Source organism: Ptychodera flava, chromosome 18 (genome assembly GCF_041260155.1).
Source record: "Ptychodera flava strain L36383 chromosome 18, AS_Pfla_20210202, whole genome shotgun sequence".
Taxonomy (NCBI): Eukaryota; Metazoa; Hemichordata; class Enteropneusta; family Ptychoderidae; genus Ptychodera; species Ptychodera flava.
This window is the reverse complement of record NC_091945.1, coordinates 10,926,218-10,944,755: the sequence shown is the minus strand read 5'-3', so window position 1 is coordinate 10,944,755 and position 18,538 is coordinate 10,926,218. Positions and strand designations below refer to the sequence as shown.

General features: G+C 40.7%; 1 protein-coding gene across 7 annotated transcripts in view; it reads left to right on the top strand.

Annotated features, from left to right (window-relative positions):
• The window catches only part of LOC139116817 (ankyrin repeat domain-containing protein 34C-like), a 148,704-nt gene extending 131,105 nt beyond the window's left edge, over nt 1–17,599 (top strand). For all 7 annotated transcript variants that reach the window (XM_070679501.1, XM_070679498.1, XM_070679499.1 and 4 more), the window contains one exon: nt 13,102–17,599. In XM_070679501.1, coding sequence (XP_070535602.1) covers nt 13,283–15,082 — 1,800 coding nt within the window. In that variant the 5' untranslated portion in view covers nt 13,102–13,282 and the 3' untranslated portion in view covers nt 15,083–17,599. The remainder of the gene's footprint in view (nt 1–13,101) is intronic.
• Nucleotides 17,600–18,538: the final 939 nt, after the last annotated feature.

The following is an 18,538-nucleotide window of genomic DNA, read 5'->3' as shown; positions in this document are numbered from 1 at the left end:
TGCATATATTAAAGGGAAATTAATTGTTTTCCCAGACACTATAGTTTTTTATTACATTCATCAAATACAGCACCTGGTCACTCTACGCAGACGACGCTGAAATGCGTTTTTTATCATGTGTAAACGCTTGCCAAAACCGCTCCGTTCTGTGCGTGCTGAAAAGTTCATGTTGGCAAGACGTATTTCAGTCCGTTGCTGAATTCATTTTGTGCTCAGTAATTTGCAAAATTTCTGACAGATTGCAAAACGTCACAAAAACTGTCGCAGATATTATCAAACCTTAAGGTAGTACGCTACCATTCTATATAGGAGAGCGCCCTCTTTTGTCCAGAAGATGTACATGTTCCTTTTAGACTACCTAACCTGGTGAGCGTGAATAACAGGACAAAATGGCAAAAAATCATGCTAGTGACCTTATAATATTTCTTTCAGAAGTTTTTATGAATCAAAACAACCGAAATTATATTTTTGCACTGAAAAATCGACAGTTATTTTTATTTTGAAAGATCAAGAAAGAGAATAATTAACAATTGTAGCTCTGACATAATATCAGTAAGCTAGAGGGTCAAATCTCAGGTCTAACAAAATTCACCTTTTTTCGTCACTTTTTGCTGTTTAGTAAGAAAAATTTGCGTGGTGACCCCAACTTTTTTTGCTTCTAAATCAAAGAACACTATCTGTTTGATAGATATTGCTGTACTTTTTAACATTTTGAAAATTATTTGTGCATTTATATGAAGTTTATATTGTTAAAAAGACTAATTTTACAGTTAAATGATAAATTTAGGGTCTAATATTTAATCTTTAAGACAAGACATCACAAAGTTTAGTTGATTATCCTAATTCAGCTGTCCTGGCAATGCAAAAATGTGGTATGCACACTAGGATCTGTTAATCGTTTGCAATGAAATAAAGATTGCTGGTAAGTGCAAATTTCGCAAAAAGGGAGATTTAGAGGTTTTCTGTCAATTTTAGCATGTGTTTTTTCAAAAATTTTGCATGGGTACCCCATATTTTTTTCATATCTTTGCAATGTACACATAAAGATTATTTCAGAAAAGTCAACTTCAAGAATGTCCCAACATTTTTTGGAATGGTAGCGTACATTATCAAACCTTAATGATAGCTATCCCGATAACATTCCATTCGATTCTGGCTTGTCTCTGTAAACGAGGTGGTGCGTGTACACATGCGCAGCAGATTTCGTAAGACAAACATCATAAAGCGTCCGGATCTACTAACGTCATTATGATACCTTCTCGACAATAGACACCTTTAATTGAAACGATACGCACTGTTTAAATGTCAGAGTTGAAAATCATGTTGAGGGATTCCCCTGTAATGGCCGCCGCATGATCGGTTGATTAGCTTTGCACCTTTCACATTCGCACCGTTGCCGCTCTAGTGCCGTCGGTCTATGATCACAAGAGTCTCCCGTCGGCTGTTTGATCTCCGGCAATGTGCGTCAGCGAATCCTTGAATTACACGTGGTCAATGACATTATCAAGTTGTAGCCTGTCCTCCCAGAGATGTAACTTTCGATGAAAAGATTTCAAAGCGCCAGGAATTGACTAATGGAAATATACACACGTGAATGAGTCAGTCAGTCACGTGATTTCTTAATTTTATGATAACACAAATCATACAATTAACCAGCCATCTCTATCGCCTCGAAAAAAAAATCGTTATTTCCTTCCTCCACGAATCGTTGACATCTCTCGCAGGGCCAAGCCTTTGTTGAAGTGGGACGCTCTAGTGAAAGTTGTTAAAAGAGGTCTCAAGTGAGTATTGAAGACATTTTTCAAAGGATTTCGGCTTCTCTCATAAAGTTGATATATTAAACTGATAGCAAGCACATTGAGAGACTGCATATCAGAGAACAGTTTGCCGTCTGTGCCAACCTGCAGTCTGATACAGAGCCGTCTTGTCCCCCTGTCCTTTTAGAGAATTCAAATAAGACTGAAAACGTCACAGCAAACGTTCCAATATTAATGAACACCAAATTAATTATTCATCGATCCTGAATAAAAATAATAGCTTGCAGGCCATACTACCGTCTTTCCTAGTGCCAACCCTCTTTCGAAACTCGAAACAAACCTGCAGTATAATTTTACATATTGGACTATGAAAAGCATTTTTATTACACACTGTCACAGTGGCAAATGAGTCTATAAATAGACTCTTTATAGCTTCGTCTGTGTGTTAACGTAATCAAATAGGATTTCAGTCCCAGTGGACATAATTTCCGAGTAAAAAATTGAAATTCGATTATTTTGTCTGATGTCATTTGCTTACACTGGCCGATATATTAACGAAGAGATATTACTTTTGGGAGCTGCGCTGGCAATTTCAGAGGCCGGTGATATTTCTTATGCTGTCAATTAGTAGGTTAGGGGTGAATGTCGGTGCCTTTTTTAGCACGCGGTCAACCTCGTCAAGTCCACATGACTCATTTACAACGAACAGTGACCTCATCGTGTTGCTAAGCTGTACTTCGATGACAGTTTCCGGCAAAGGGTACTTATGTTGCCCTTTTCGCTATGTTGAATTATGTTTGGTTTTGCCTTTATCGATACAGATACAATGCACACACATATGGATACTGTTTCTGTGTATATATATATATATATATATATATATATATATATATATATATATATATATATATATATATATATCGAAGTATACAGATGTCCTCATGGAAAATTACAGTGCTCGATGCGGAAAGCAGAAAGTTATAAACTAATAACAGAAATTACTTCAAGTACGAAGTAATAATATCCGTTACTTAAGTTTCATGCATCCTCTTCTGTCTGAAGATTGCAGAATGCATGAAACTTAAGTAACAGATATCATTACTTTGTATTTGAAGTAATTTCTATTACTATACAAACCCCCACACATATATATATACGTGTATATATATATATATATATACATATACACACACGCTCACATATATGTATATATGTATATATTGTATACATTTTGTGATATATATATATATATATATATATATATATATATATATATATATATATATATATAATGATAGTAAGTAACAAATATATCATAGAAGCACTCATTCTATTTACAGACTTAATGATTTGGTGATGTGGTTTTTATGCATTTGAAAATTTCACTCAGCTGGTAAGTCGACCTTGCAAAAAAACAAATCAAACCCCCAAAACGAAAACAAAACGTCGAGCCTGTCACCAAGAGATTGGTACGCTCATTATGTGCGGTTTGGATAGTTGAAGAGACTTCCTTGCTTAGTTGTCCAGCCAGTAGGATTGCACAGGGTACGATGCAAAGCACACACACACATGGCTCAGGGAAGGACAAAAGGCTCTCTCCCTTCAGATCATGTAGCGCCTTAATTGTTTTCTTGATATACAGTGTTGTATGGAGCAGACTTTTGATCAGCTGATGAAGCAAACTGTTGACCTTTAGTTTTCACTTGAATCACTTACTTGGCTTTCCAGTAGAAACTCAATGTGTTGTGCCACGGCTGTTGATGGGAGAGCGCTGTCGTAAGTGGCGCTGTTCCAGTAACAATGTTATTTATATGCTTCATTAATCGTACGGTTGTAACCGTAGGTCTTCCTGCAGCAGCAGCAGCTAGACGCACTACATTCCTGGAGCGGAAATAAAGCCGCGACTTTCTAGAAGGCCAGGAAACTAATGATTCCCTCCATACATGAGGTCGCAGTTTTCATACCACTTGTATTTTGTCTGACCTGAGCACAGCCAAGGCTTCTGTAAGCGGAAACCAGTAGGAGGTGTCCAAAATCTTCGAAAGGATTAATAGCGACTTTTAGAAATGTACAAATTTTATAAAAATGGCTTAGAACGGAAAATTTCATTTATCACAATTCTGTAAAATATATGTCGTTCAGAACAGCCTTTGAAGATTTTCTCCCAAAATAGTCGGCTGGTGACGTCGAATCCTGTCACATTGTAAATGTCTCATCGCGCGTAACAAAATAATGCAGACGCGTCGAATTAATTACCATTATTATAATCATTTGCGTCGTGCCCGCCGCCTCCTTGTTTATCTTCTTCTTCTTCTTCCTCCTCCTCCTCCTCCTCCTCCTCCTCCTCCTCATCATCATCATCATCATCATCATCATCATCATCGACGTGGTCGTTATTGCTTCCAGAGTAGTCTTCGTCAAGGTTATCCTACCCAAAACGCGACAATTATCTAAGATGACTTAAGATGCGAGTTTTTTTTTTCTCTCGTCGACGCACGCCAGACAGCACTTAATTGGAGAGGACGTTTAACGAGTAGGAGAGAATTACCTTGTAACGTATATATTCTGTTGAGAACTCACACCTTGTATAGCCGTTTCAAATGCAACGCTAAACGCTCGACTACGAGTTATGAAAGTCCCGAACCCATTCAAGTGCTTTCCGACTGGCAATTAGAGAAACCTTTGTCAGTCCACACTGTATTGGTTCTGTTCTGCTGTCTATGATTAGTCAGCCGTATAAATTTAGTCAGCCCTATACTCAAGTTTTCGACCTCTGGACTTATTAAATTCCATTTTTTACAACGAGGATCAAACCGATTACGTTATAGGTCTGTCAGAGTGTTTTGATCAGAAGACTGTTTTCATAACACGATGGAAAATTTCATTTTCACACGCGCATCTATAATTATCGATTCAATACCATTAAACGTTTAACTTTCCGTCAAGACAGTAGAAACAAACATCATCCGGGCGTGATACTGACGCATTGCCAATACATTTCAAGTGACATTAAGATGAAGATATGTAATATTTCATTTGGAAAAAGCTTTTTTCATCGACCAGTTTGACAGTGTGACAGCGTCAACAAGTAGGAGCGATGCTGTGTCAATAGTCAAATGTACACAACTATCTGATATAAAATTCTGATGCCTTTTCATCAAGGGTGTTGACACCGTACAGCCATTAAAATTATTAAAAAAATACTTAAGGGCGAGACAATCGTGTTTAGAACAATAACAAGTACTTAAAAATATTGACATAGTAAAATAGACATTAAAATTGAAAGTCTGTTCAAGCTATCTTGAGCAAATTCCAGTTAAAAGATAACTTTGCTTGCGACACGAAGAGCTCAATAAACTCTGACTCGTATACTCGGCTTCCGGTTAATATGTAATCTTAGTGCGTGGGTGAAATTAGAAAGCTTTCAATGTTCAGGATACTCTGAAACTCAAATTGATGTGACAACATTTGCATTTTGGCGTCAATGGCGAGAGTTAGCCAGCTTTGGAAGACTAAGTCAAGTTTAAAGGATAACGTAGCTTGCGATACGAAGGGCAAGACGACAGAGTTATCTGAGACACGTGTTGCTTCTGGTTTTTCGGCAAATAACCAAATGTATAGCACTCTTTTCTTATCGTAATAAAAGTGTCACATTAAAGCCTCATTAGCTGCATCTTTTCTTGCATTTGTTTGTGAGAAGATGGTTTGAAATCAAAAGCAACTTGTGTCAAAATGCTTGCCAAACTGCGACCACAGAACGTTTTTCAGACATTGGTGACAATTGTACATCCTAGATTTAACAGTGAGGAATTTTCGACTTGCGAGTCAAATATGGTCGCCACGAGCGACCATGTATTAGACCTGTGAACAACCGACCGAATCCATCGCCGACAACCATTAAAATAAAGATATTTCAAAGACAATATGGCTTAATAACCGGAAATCATCAAAAACATTAAGATTGGTAGATATTTTTGGTAAGCGAAATTCAAAAAGATATTGCTAACGGGGTTTTCATCATTATACTGATACTTTCGACACAACGGCCTGAGAAATGAGAATACCAAAAGATACATATAAAGATTGCAGAAGGGGATAACTAGCTATCTAAAGGTAATTTTGCGAACTAACTAACTAACTAACTAACTAACTAACTAACTAACTAACTAACTAACTAACTAACTAACTAACTAACTAACCAACTAACCAACCAATCAACCAACCAACCAACCAACCGACCAGCTAGATAACTATCTAACTATCTTACTAGCAAAATGACCAACCAACCAACCGACTAAATTAATAAACTACTGTAATTATCTAACTAACTATAAACTAACTATTACTAATCAACAAAGAACTAACTTGGTGACGGACTATCGAAATCAATTTCCGAGGAACAAAGATTTATAGTAGATTGACAACAATTGCCTTCACTTCCAAGTTTCTCACAGCGACATCGTCACACAATGTCCTGAAAATCATCGAAAACACATCAGGCCAATGTTATGTTCATGAATATGTATATATGAAACTTTGACGTTGGATTTGAAGGTGATAAGCTGCCTTCTGAAAATATTGAAGGAATAGTGTCGACTGTGGCTCCATACGCACTGATAATCGCTGGAACATCTGTCTAAACAAGTATCAAATATCAAGGAAGGAAAACATTTAATATTTTATGATTTTGAGTTCAGCGACAAGATGCCCCTCTCAGCCATTAGTATAGGAGCAAGACCGCTCACTTGATTATGCTAAGTGTCATTGGTTGTGACGTAGTCGCTAAACCCCCTTGCGAATCACCTACGTCTAACGAATTGCTAAGCGTGTTGGTGATTATTTCTAAATTTAGACTCCGCGAACAATACATATTGCCGTGAGTGCAGGTTGGAAGCGCTCAGTCATTGTTGATGTCTCCGTCAGTGCGCGCAGCGTGTCGTCATCGCGGCAGTTCACAAAGACAAACGATATTAACTTGGGATTGTATTTGTAGATTTACGGACTAACCTCGCCAAGGCTGAGTTCGTCCAGTCTACCTGTTGCTATGAGTTCTGTAAGCTGGTAAGTTAAAACCTTCGAATACGCTTGTGCCGTTATAACCATATCTTCCAGGATGCTGCTTTTCGTGTGATCTTTGTCCTCTTTAAACTCATCTCTAGCATCTTTACAATCATCATCATCATCATCATCATCATCATCATCATCATCATCATCATCATCGTCGTCGTCGTCGTCATCGTCGTCGAAATATCCCAGCATCATCATCATAATTATCTTTTGGCTCATTTTTATCGTACACATACCTCACTAATAAGCTTCCAATTGCCAAAATTGCGTTACTCGACATGCCCAGTGTACTACGACCTCCCGTTACGACTGTACCAGTACACGGCAATTAACTGTCCTGTGACTAATCACCCTCTGATATCCCCGCTACTATGTGGACCTTCATTCGCAGCATTTGACTTTATAGCCGAAGAGCCGTGCATTTTCTCAATTAGCCCTATGTAAGGAGCCTTTCTCTACACCAGTGTCACTTTATTTACTCGGCATTCGGAGAGTACACTGACAAACCATGCTTTCAGAAGACTCCACGAAAAGACTCCACCGATATCGCTACGGAACTGTGAAAAAGCCAATAAATAATTCTTCATCGTCTCCATTCAGCCGCTTTCTGAGATGAATTTTTACAACTTTCAGAACAATTTGAGTTGACAGAGACACTTACAAGAGCTCGCCCTGACAAATGAATTCTCCAAGTCGACGGAAATTGCTCTTTATCCACAGGGAAGAAAGAATAGCTCCCCATGCTTGATGTCACATGTAGCAAATCGCTGCCGCCAAACGTAAATTGCTGTTGTAGCTAGCTGTGGCTATATCGAAAGTACCTTTGTAGGTAAGTACAGATGAAGAAACAATCGATCGTAACATGGACACATGTCAAAATACAGAGATGCAATTCGATATTAATAATCATGCAAATGAGAGCAACGAAACGGTGAAAAGTAAGATACGCGCAGATGTTCAAAAATAGCAAAGATGATGAGATTGTCAGCCATGTCAGTGATAACCTCGGGGTGATAGAGCGCATCCAATCAGCATGAGCTAATCTTTGTACACGGCGAATTTACATGACATGCTGTACTGTGCGATGAGATTTTTACACCCAAAGTTCTTGATAGCGACGTCATTTGATAGAGAAAGGGTGGTTTCGAGAAATATTTTTGTGTGGGCAGCGCCCTCTGACAGTTGAATGCCGTCCGTGATGCTGACTGGAACGAAATCGTGAACTGTTCACGCAAGTGCATGAGTTACACTATCTTCAGAACATTGATAAAATAGTATAGCCGCGTCATCATTGGGTTTACAGATGAAAAAGGGTGTATTTGATTAACAAAAAAACCTGATACATTCATGTGTGTAAGACGTTGGTACACGTACCTCTTTGGATGTGTTCCGGCCGGTAACTTTCAACGGATTATTACCAACTCTAGTTGAATGCACATGCAAGAATCAACACCTTTAAACCAGGCACGTTTCTTCAAAAGTTAAAACAAAGCGAAACTAGACAAAATAAACGAAACAAAAATGAAGCAAAATATAAAACAAAAACAAACCAAAACTTAAAAACAGAACCATTTGGTAACGTGTCTCTTAATAAACTCTTGTTTGGTGTCACTGATAAAGAAATTATTTTCTGTTGCTCAGCTGACGACACAACACAGCATGTCATTGATGCTACGGCCAGTCAGGTGTCATAGTTCACAGCGGACTCCAACCATTATTGATGATTCTGGTAGACTTTAAGATTGAACAATCATGTTTCGCGCGCGCCAATCTCAAATTACAGACATATTCAATAACGAACGGGACATTTGATTGGCGGAACATTTGTGTGATCACGTGATCTTTGTGTGATCTTTCATGAGCTCGAATCAATCATGTTGGTAATTAAAACACATTACAAACTTCGAGATCAGTAATAGAGCGTACTCCAAACGGTGCTCGCCACTGGCAGAAATCATTTATTTATCACGCAATTTTTCATAACCCATTACACAGCTTACACAAACTGTCCTTATACAGCATTTTGATAAATGAGAACGGGACACATTATCTTATTCAATTTTTTTCTCATGAATAATTGATACAATGGATAATAATTTTTATTGAAATCGATTATTTATTAGGGCTTTCAGTACGTTATCCATTTAGGTTTGGGTCAAAACGAACATGAGCCAACAAATAAATGACCAATGAAAAGTATTTAATTAATAAGGAAGGAATTAAGTAAGTAAATAAGTAAGTAAGTAAATAAATAAATAAATAAATAAATAAATAAATAAATAAATAGATGAAACTAAATAAAAATGTGATAAATAAACAAGTCCTGCACAAGCTCAAACCAAGTTGAATAGCCCTCTGAATCAAGCACGAGGGCAGACATTTCTTGACTTATGTATGATCAAAGTTGCATACTTGATATGCGTTTTATGACCTTAGCTTTCAGCGGGTCTGTATGGATTTGTTGTTACACTTCAGTTCTATTTAACGCGCACGTCGAGTCCTCACTGCTTGCTAAAGATTCAGCTGAGAACAGCTTGAACTTTCGTCACCGAAAGCTTAATTTACGGCGCTACTTTTGATCTCACGGACAAGAATAGTAGACGGAGCATCTTTAGCGGTGGCTAGAGGTTCGACTCTACAATTTGTAGCACTTGCCGATAAGAGTGGCTCGTACATAACGAGTAACGGATCGCGCCCGTCTGTTGGTGAACAATTGTTACAGTAGAACACATGCGCCACAAGCAGGATCTCCGACCTTATTGTTTGGTGCTAGCAGAAGAGCGTGAAGATCGATCGAATTCGAGTTTAAAACGGGTCTAGTTTTAATAGAGTTATTGTGTACGTATTAACTGCAGAACGTTGTGTATTGTGTGGTTATGTCCCGTTGTTTTTGTGTTGAGAGATCGATCGTTTCGTTTCACAATGGCCAGAGCAAAGCGGTTGACAGCCAGATTGGTCGATCATTTGCACTGCGGACAATAATGGCACGGGGAGAGCTGAGAATATATGCATAAGTCCTTGACAGGCGAAGAACTATAGTTGTTTATGTCCAGGCCAACTTATTATGAAGAGCTCAAGGACAGAGGGTGGCGCTTTGACCTGTCTGGCAGGGCCTACATTTTCCGAACATCTACACTCCGCCGATTTTTCTGTTCAACCATAATCGGCCATCAAAAACGAACTTTAAATCATGAACAACTCGAAGGGGAAAACTCCAGGCATCAAAAATGCGTCGGGTGGTTCTAGAATGAACCTCCGCCTAGCAATGGTTGCCTGACCTCCTGACAAATTTTCATGTTGATTTTCGCCGCTAAAGTAAATTATACCAAACCAAAGAAAAGTGATTCTGTGATACTTGAATGCCATGTCAGTAACTTTTTACATATTTTTCGTCTCTCCCTCCGCTTTTTGCCGACTTTACTTTAAACTGTATTTTTTCATGAATCGCTAATTACGTATCGATCAGTATCTTTTACACCGCGCACGACGAAGATCTGACTGCGAGCAGGTAAACAAGGACTCCGGATAAATCGGACTTGTATTTTGTTGTGGAGTTGTTTAATTTTTCACAATTCTGACGAGAGAGAGAGAGAGAGAGAGAGAGAGAGAGAGAGAGAGAGAGAGAGAGAGAGAGAGCAGAGAGAGACAGAGATCGCGCATGGTGCAAAGGAGCACAGTTAAATCGCGATCGAAACCCGATACACAGATCAACAGTGCGCTTTCTACAAACTTTGGTAAACAGCGCGTCGTGACTTGTATTATGCGTGAGGATTATGAAAAAGATCAGAGGTACAATAAACGACCCGTTAGCATATGGCAAAGGTGACTGCGGCACCAAACCAGTGAAATCTAACGACCGTATTAGTCTCTGGTGCCATGCTGACTCAATGTTGACTACCTCGTTACTACTTTACATTGAATTTAGCACGAGCGAATTAAATTCCCTTTGAGATTGGTAAATATTTATGTGTTAATAGAGCCGAATTCCCATTCTCCCTCAGCCTGTGACGTGAAGCATTGTTGTTGTATACAGCACACCAGCGGGCTTTTACATGTAGAGCTTAGTTGTGGTTGTGATCTAGATGCTGGTAAATGATAGTAAGAGATGAAATCATTTGACGTTATCACATTTATTATTTTTGGTCTTTAAGGAGGACAAACTCTGTGCGTCAAGGCGTGTATAACTGGCACGCTGGTCAGTAACATTTTCACGTAAAACCTGCACAGACGAACTACAATCGATGCTTGGTGATAAAGGGGCGTTAACATTATCGCAAGGGGACATCGCAAGAGGGTACCTCAAGTAAAATAATAAAATTTTCGAGAAAGAAAACGTTTAATGATCATTTCCAGACAAAAACATCTAAATGACAAAGCTCAATTTACAGTAAACAGCAATCAAATGATGACAACATTTAAATATTTGGTCCCATGTCGTACTCTGACCCCCTGCGCAGAAATGGACTCTTCCAGTCGAAATTTCTCCTTGAAAAACAGTTTCACCGTGATGACGGCCGCAGGTTTTGAATTAGGAGACCGCCATAATCTCGACGCAGACGACAGTGCTGTGGCCACTTTTAATGTGACATTCGGCCTAAGAACATACACCATTCCCCTTTTGATATTCATAGGCCGATGATAAGTTATGTTTCTCCGTCGAAATAATTATCAATCTAAGACTCGTCGGAGGATTAAAGCTGTATTTTCCGACCAGATGGTACGCATGACCTTTTGCTTTTGTGACGGCCATATATACTATAGGTATCAAATGGAATATCCCCGGGCATTGTGACTTACTTTCAGGAAAAATTACAGTCGTCCGGGACAGAAACGCTCTGCAATCGCTCAGTATATCGCTCTGACAGGACGCAGTGCTTCGGTGTGAATATATACAATTGCTCGGTTACAATTCAAATGAAACGGAAAAATATAGAAAGAAATACAGAGAGTTGTAGGATTTGTAAACAGCGACCCTTTCGGCATGAAAGATTATGTACTCATCCCGCATCATCTCGAGTGGGTTCCACGCAAGCAACCCAACTACGAGCAACCCGCCCTGTTATAATGTGTCATTTCCTCTCTGTCTTTGGCTCATCAACAGGTCGATATTCGTTCATTCCAAGTAAACTGAAAAACAAAACCACGTGACCCGCCTTGTCTGGTGGACGTGCATTAAACTTTGGAGGGACTGTGATCAAACCATGTCCGGATTTTCTAACTTTACAAGGTAGTCGATAATAAATCTGACAAAATGTTGCAGTTCATTTTAGTACATTTTTAATGATAGAGTGACTTCGAACGGCCCTCCTGAAATATTACAAGAGCCAAACTGATTCCGAGTCTGTCGATCTCCAACGGATACCGTACATCCCTACCTGCTGATTGCACAAACCTCTTATGCGCCGATCCGAGGTTGTTTACAAGTTAGTAGAACAACCCCTTTCAAAACTATCCGTTCTTTACAACGGCACAATCATGCTCTCCTTATGAACTATATCGGTTTCCCCCATCTACCTCCATGGTTTCCCGTACCCATGGGGGTCGGTAGTAACTTACAGTTCTCTGGCTATTCGGTGAACTGAGCTCGGGTACGCCGATGTACAGCGGGGCGGCGTCTGGTCCAAGAAGTCTCCTGCTGTTTCTAGAACGAGATGAAAATAAACAGGCAAATGGCCTATTCCATGAGGTCAAAACAGTTCCTTTAAGGTCTCGAGTTCTCCGGTTCAGAGTGAGTGGAACAAGCGGTTTACGCAACGGGTACACTCCATCGCCGCGCTGTCGGTGTTTGCGACCAGCTAGCTGCTCTAACTGCAAACTGTATTATTTCGCCCACCCTGCTCGAAGTTGTACATTAACATATCACCGTGATATGACGGAGCAGCTGAACAGTGATGCAAATTTGGCCATACCACCCAACGATCTCAACCAGACTCACCAGTATACGTACTTTCAATCATGTGGGTCGATGACACGAGAGTGTTCACTGATTATTAATAAATCCCTCCCATACTAAAATAGACGGGAGGGGAGGGATATCGCAGGTTTCTCAAAACACCGACATTTGCTAGACTTAGCAGAAGTATTGACTTTTTACGGGAACAAACACAGGAAAATTTCCCTGGAGATCGCATTCCCTGTGTGTTCTGGACCCTCACGACAGTGACGTGTGATTCTGATATGGGACGGACCACACAGAGGCTTTAGCTAGGCTCTGATAGGCCACACACATAGGTCGAGCGCACAGACTGACCACCCACTTTTGTTTCTCTCCTTGTAGGTCTGAACTAAGGACCACCCAGGAAACCGATGTACCACGTGACTGAGGTCCCCGGCACTGCGAGAGAGTGAAATACCCGTCGTAAACAAATACAGCCGCAGCTTTGTAGTTCGGTCACAGGAGGGCGTACCATCATCCCGTAAGTCACTAATCACCGTTCCGCTGGGTGGCGCAACTCACCATGAGAATGGAGAGCAATATCGTTTTTTCGAAAGGTGTCGTCGAACCAATACAAACGGAAGGGAATGCACTTCTGAAAGCAGCCTGGCTCGGCAGACTTCGTCTGACCCGATTGCTAATCGAAGGGGGAACGGACATCAACGGGGTGAACGACGAAGGACAGACAGCGCTTATGATCGCCTGTATGACGAAACACAAGGACACGCAAAGCGTCAGCCGAGCGAAGATGGTGAAATATCTACTTGAGAATAAAGCGGATCCCAACATCAAAGATAAACACGGCAAAACTGCCCTAATGTACGCCAGCATGGAGAAGGCTGGCCATGAAGTTGTCAAAATTTTGCTCGATCACGATGCGGACCCTCGTCTGGAGGAAAAGGGCGGTTCATCAGCTCTTGTGTATGCTGTCGACTCCGGTGACGCGAAAGTTCTGAAACTGCTCGTCGACGCTTGCAAAGCCAAGGGCAAAGAAGTGATTATCATCACAACAAACAACAACAGGCATCACAGAGAAACAAAACAATATCTAGATGTTCCGTCGACCTTGTCGAGCAGCCCGCCCTTTTATAAGTGTGCAACACCGTCTGACATCGAACTTCGCGCCAGTTCGGCTACACCGAGTCCGGTGCCGAGCACGTCTTCGAATGAGGACGGCGGTGATTTGATTTTCAAATTTCCCGTTCCTTCGCACAAGTCGACCGGAAAGGAAAGTTTGTGTCAAACGGACCACGAGGACGCTGCTGCGGTCAAGAGCGCGTCACCGTCGTGCGAAAGAAACGATGGAGATAAGATGTACACCAGCACGGGGTCAATGACCGAGGAGGTGCAGGCACAAGGATCTGTGTTGAAAACGAGGCGCGCTCAGCTACGAGCGACGATCGAGAACTACCAGTCAGATCCGCAGGCGTTGGCTAAAGCTCGAGCCAGAGGTAGGAGAGGCTCGGTTGAGCCGCAGCTTCTGAACTCGCACCTGACAAATGGCGACACCGCTGGTCAAATGCAACTGCAAATTCCGCATCTCAAAGGCAGTACGCCCAGCCCGCCGACCTCTCCTCCTCAAAGACGACGCATCACCCGCCGTCAAAGCATCGACGTTCTTCAGACGTCTTCGTTATTGCAAGCGGCTCCGGACCTGAAAAAGTCGTTGTCTGCCCCTCCGTCGCGGCAAGATCATGCGGGTTCCTGCGAAGCAATGTCTGGTGGAGACTTGCCGCAGCCTCGTGGACGTTTGAGCAGGAGGGGTTCCCTACCGAGTATGCCGCCTCCCCTCCTGAAAAGACAGACTATACATAACATAAACGTACCACCGCAACTTCGACAAATGGTTGCCGAGTCGGAGAGAGAAACACAAGGAAACTCTAAACATATGACTTTGACTTCACCTCCGAGGAGTACGCAAAGTTCGCTCGAAAAACTCAGCCCAACATCACCATCGGCCCGTCGGCGATCCCCTCGGGGCGCACTCCTAGAACGGCGGGGATCCGGCGCCCTGCTTCTCGACGAACTTTCGCAGAAACGACAAGGCATTTTCCCGCCCTTGAATATCAATCCCAACCCGCCCCTGCCCGACATCGGCGCCAATCTGAAGTTGGACTCTTCCCCGTCGCATTTACGGTCTTCGCCGAAAAGGGAACTCCTCGTGAACCGTCATCCGGGTCACAAACCGGCACCGCTACTTAGAAGGCAATCATTCGAAGCCGACCACTTGCGACAGTTGTCGATGTACATGGACACTCGCTCAAGCATTCTTTGCTCGCCGAGTGAACTCAGCGATTCCGAATCGGAAGAATCGGAAGATTGAGGGCGCACAGTACAGGACATTTTTACCGAAACGTTGTCCAATTGAAACTTGAAATATCCTCATGGTGACAAAAAATCCTGAAGACATTTACAGTAGAAATTCGGTGCGATCAATGTTTTCTGATCCACTTTTATTAAGTGAGAAATATCTTTATCAATGTGATATTTATTTAAATGTAAAGCACAATCGAAATTTACCTATTTAAATTTTATTTATGTAAATCATGACCTGGGGTCGATGTGTAAACTGAGCAATGGACGTCGTAATCGTCACTACAAATCCACGACAAGAAGCGTTGTTGACTTTCAAGAAAACATCAAGTCGGGAGATATTTTATGTGCAGAACAAAAGGAGAGAATCGATTGTTTGTTATTATTCTTGTTCGTCGTTTTCTTTTTGAGTATCTTTGAGTGTATTCCTGTAAACATGAAGTAATATTTCAATGTTCATTGTCTCTTCTTGATCCGAAATCATGACTCCATAAAACTTATCACGGGGCCTAGGAGCCGTATGCTAATATCAGAGTTTAATGTTTTTGATTACCCAACAATATATGATGGGTGCTCACCCAACCAATATCATCATAAGGTTTCTAAGTTGGAAACCCGTGAACTTCCAAGTTCTTAAAGATTTTAGATAAAGATTTCTAAGCGTGTATATACTTCCGATATGAGAGTGTGGACTCTGTACTGGTATATGTGTTTTGTCTTCAAGTACACTGCCTGTCAAATATTCCAAATCTGAGACCCTGATTTACATCGGCCCAGGACACTGAATTCTTGTTTTCACATTCTTGTTCACAACTTGAGATCACCTTTCAACTATATGTCGGTGCAAACTGTATACTTCACTCAAATCCTCTAGCATGTTTCATGCATATTAATTTACCATTTTTAATGTTACTCAGTTCATAGACCCTCGAGAGTTCTCGATGGTCTATGCTTAGTTGTAAAATTTGATGGAAGGTGTAAATATTATCAACTTCGTGATGATGCATGTGCAATGTTTGACCGCTCGTGACAAAGTTTGCGTGCTGTTTGTCGCTATGACAACAGCTTATCACTACGGTGCTTTCAAGTCAGTGTAAGATTCTGGCACAAAAATTACAACTTCGTTCGTATTTCACATCGAAATTTATTCTGATTTGTCAAATTCGTGATATTTTATTGTTGTTGAAAGCACTTTCACTTTTTTAAATGTACCACTGCTTGAAAAAATATTCTTCTTCGGAAGTGATCATTGAATTAGTCGCAGATGTCTCATGTCGTACTTGGCGCGTAAAAAATATCGGGTCGTCTGATCGATAGTCGGCTGTCTAGGTGCATGACTCACTATAACACATACAAAAACGCCGATTTTTCTGTCTTTAAGGTTGAACTCTCGAAATGCATAGACCCGCAGCTCATATCAAATCGTTTGTTTCTTTGAAAGCCAAAGAAATCTCATAAAAATGCTTACACACTACAGATGGTCTTCGAATTCCAGTATTTTACGTCTTCATGTCTGCGGTCAAAACATATCCAAAACCGTGACTCGATCATATAGTGCGGAAACGTTTTCTTCGCAACTGTGAGAGGCGGTAAATCCCGTTTATCAACGGCGTTTTTTTTTCTCGGAGTCCCATGTACCAAACAAGGTTCTGTTTGAAAAATATATCCCATAAAAATTCAAACTTTGTTGTTTACAAGTCTGAAATACGGTGCTGAAAAGTTCATAACGTAAATAATTTTCATTTGCAAGTCATACAAACAGTTGTTTTACATGAAAATTGTTACGAATGAGCTATTCAGACGGTTACTCCCTGGAGACTTATCGCCTTGACTTTCTCCACCCGAGGTCAAGTATAAGATGGGTGCATGTCCATTATGACTGTCCTGGAACGTAGGTAATTTGCTGAAGGTAGACCGCGCCCCATTTTGAAGCTCATGTAATACATTAAATTTTTGCCGGTTCATTTTTGTGAAAATGAAAAATTTCAGTTTTTGCCATGGAGTTGATACAGAGACGGCAGCCATTTTGAATTTCAAGTGTTTCTCTAGTGCACAGCTTTGCACGGTGACCCCTAGTTTTTTCTCTTGATTTCGAAAGAGTGTTGTTTAAAGTTTCCTTATGGAAAGTTTGAGCAAAAGTTTTATGTCTTTCAATTTGGAGGTACTAGGTCCCGGTGACTTCACTTAGCAGCTTGAAGTTTGTTTTTCTTGTCAAATTCACCTACTTTTACATAATTACAGTAATGGACTTTCACTCTATTTCTAGCACGTCTTCATTTGTATTAATAACTATAGCCAGACACAAAATAATTTTCATGTACATTTCTGGTACTATACATTTTTAACATTTACATATAGATGTGTATACGTTTTCCGATTTCTCTGTATGACGTTATCGTTGAGTTTTCATTTTCATGGAAAAGCAAGATGTAAATTTAAATAATCGTTTGTATATTATGCACAAGGAGCTTTTTCTAGGAAATAAAGTGACACACTTAAGGTGACTTTGTCTTGTACGGTCAACGTATTTGCACTTTCTCTGTGTATTTGTTAGCCCTCTGGTCCTCTCCGATAACTCAAAAATCGACAGATTTACAGCTTTAATGACGTCACTCTCAGCAGAAATAGTATGGTACAATCACGATGTTCTTCATAAGTTGAAAATAAACAAGAAACTATTTGAGCGTGTGCCTTTTAGACTTTGAAATACGTCGTAACCCATCAACATTATCTCTTTGCCCTTGATCGAGAAATTGTCATTCATCAAAATTGAAGGATGGTTATTTTGAGTAGCTGATTCAGATAGATAGAACTGAATTAAGGAGTCGGTGTACATACCCTGTTATCGAACCTTTATTTAGAATGATGAGCTCGCCGTAATCACCGGTACACGCCCAAAAGATATTGCCAAGTTGGGGCGCTATTGCTAAAGGTGTTATCGCTCGGGAAGCCCCTCCATGAAAGACGTACGCCAATCAGAACAGCGAGGTAAACCCACGTGAGTAACAGCAAGATCATATTTGCCTGGTCCACATCAAGCTTATCAAGGTACAGCTTATAATTACCTTTCACCGACGGTTTATCATGATTATGGGAATTTGATCGGTATCAAACCCGAACAGAGGATTTATCCGTTTAGCTCAAGTAACGGTGTCTTTTCAGTCTCCACAAAGTATAGTCTAAGTTTACCTGCAGTTCGTTTAAAATAACTCTTTTTGTGGTGTAAGCAGTGTCGGTGTTGTATTCAGCGCAACTTAGGGAACGATTGCCCGATTTCAAAATCTAATGGCCCCATCACTCCTTTACGATTTAGCAAGCTATGCCAACGTATGGAAAAAATTGGCGAATACGCTGGGCGTACGTCGAATACGTGATGGGTAAGTTACACGTTGAAGCACGCTGGTATACGTCGTAGCACGTCGAGGTCGCTGAAAACTTTTGCGCATGCACAAAACTTTTTGACGTA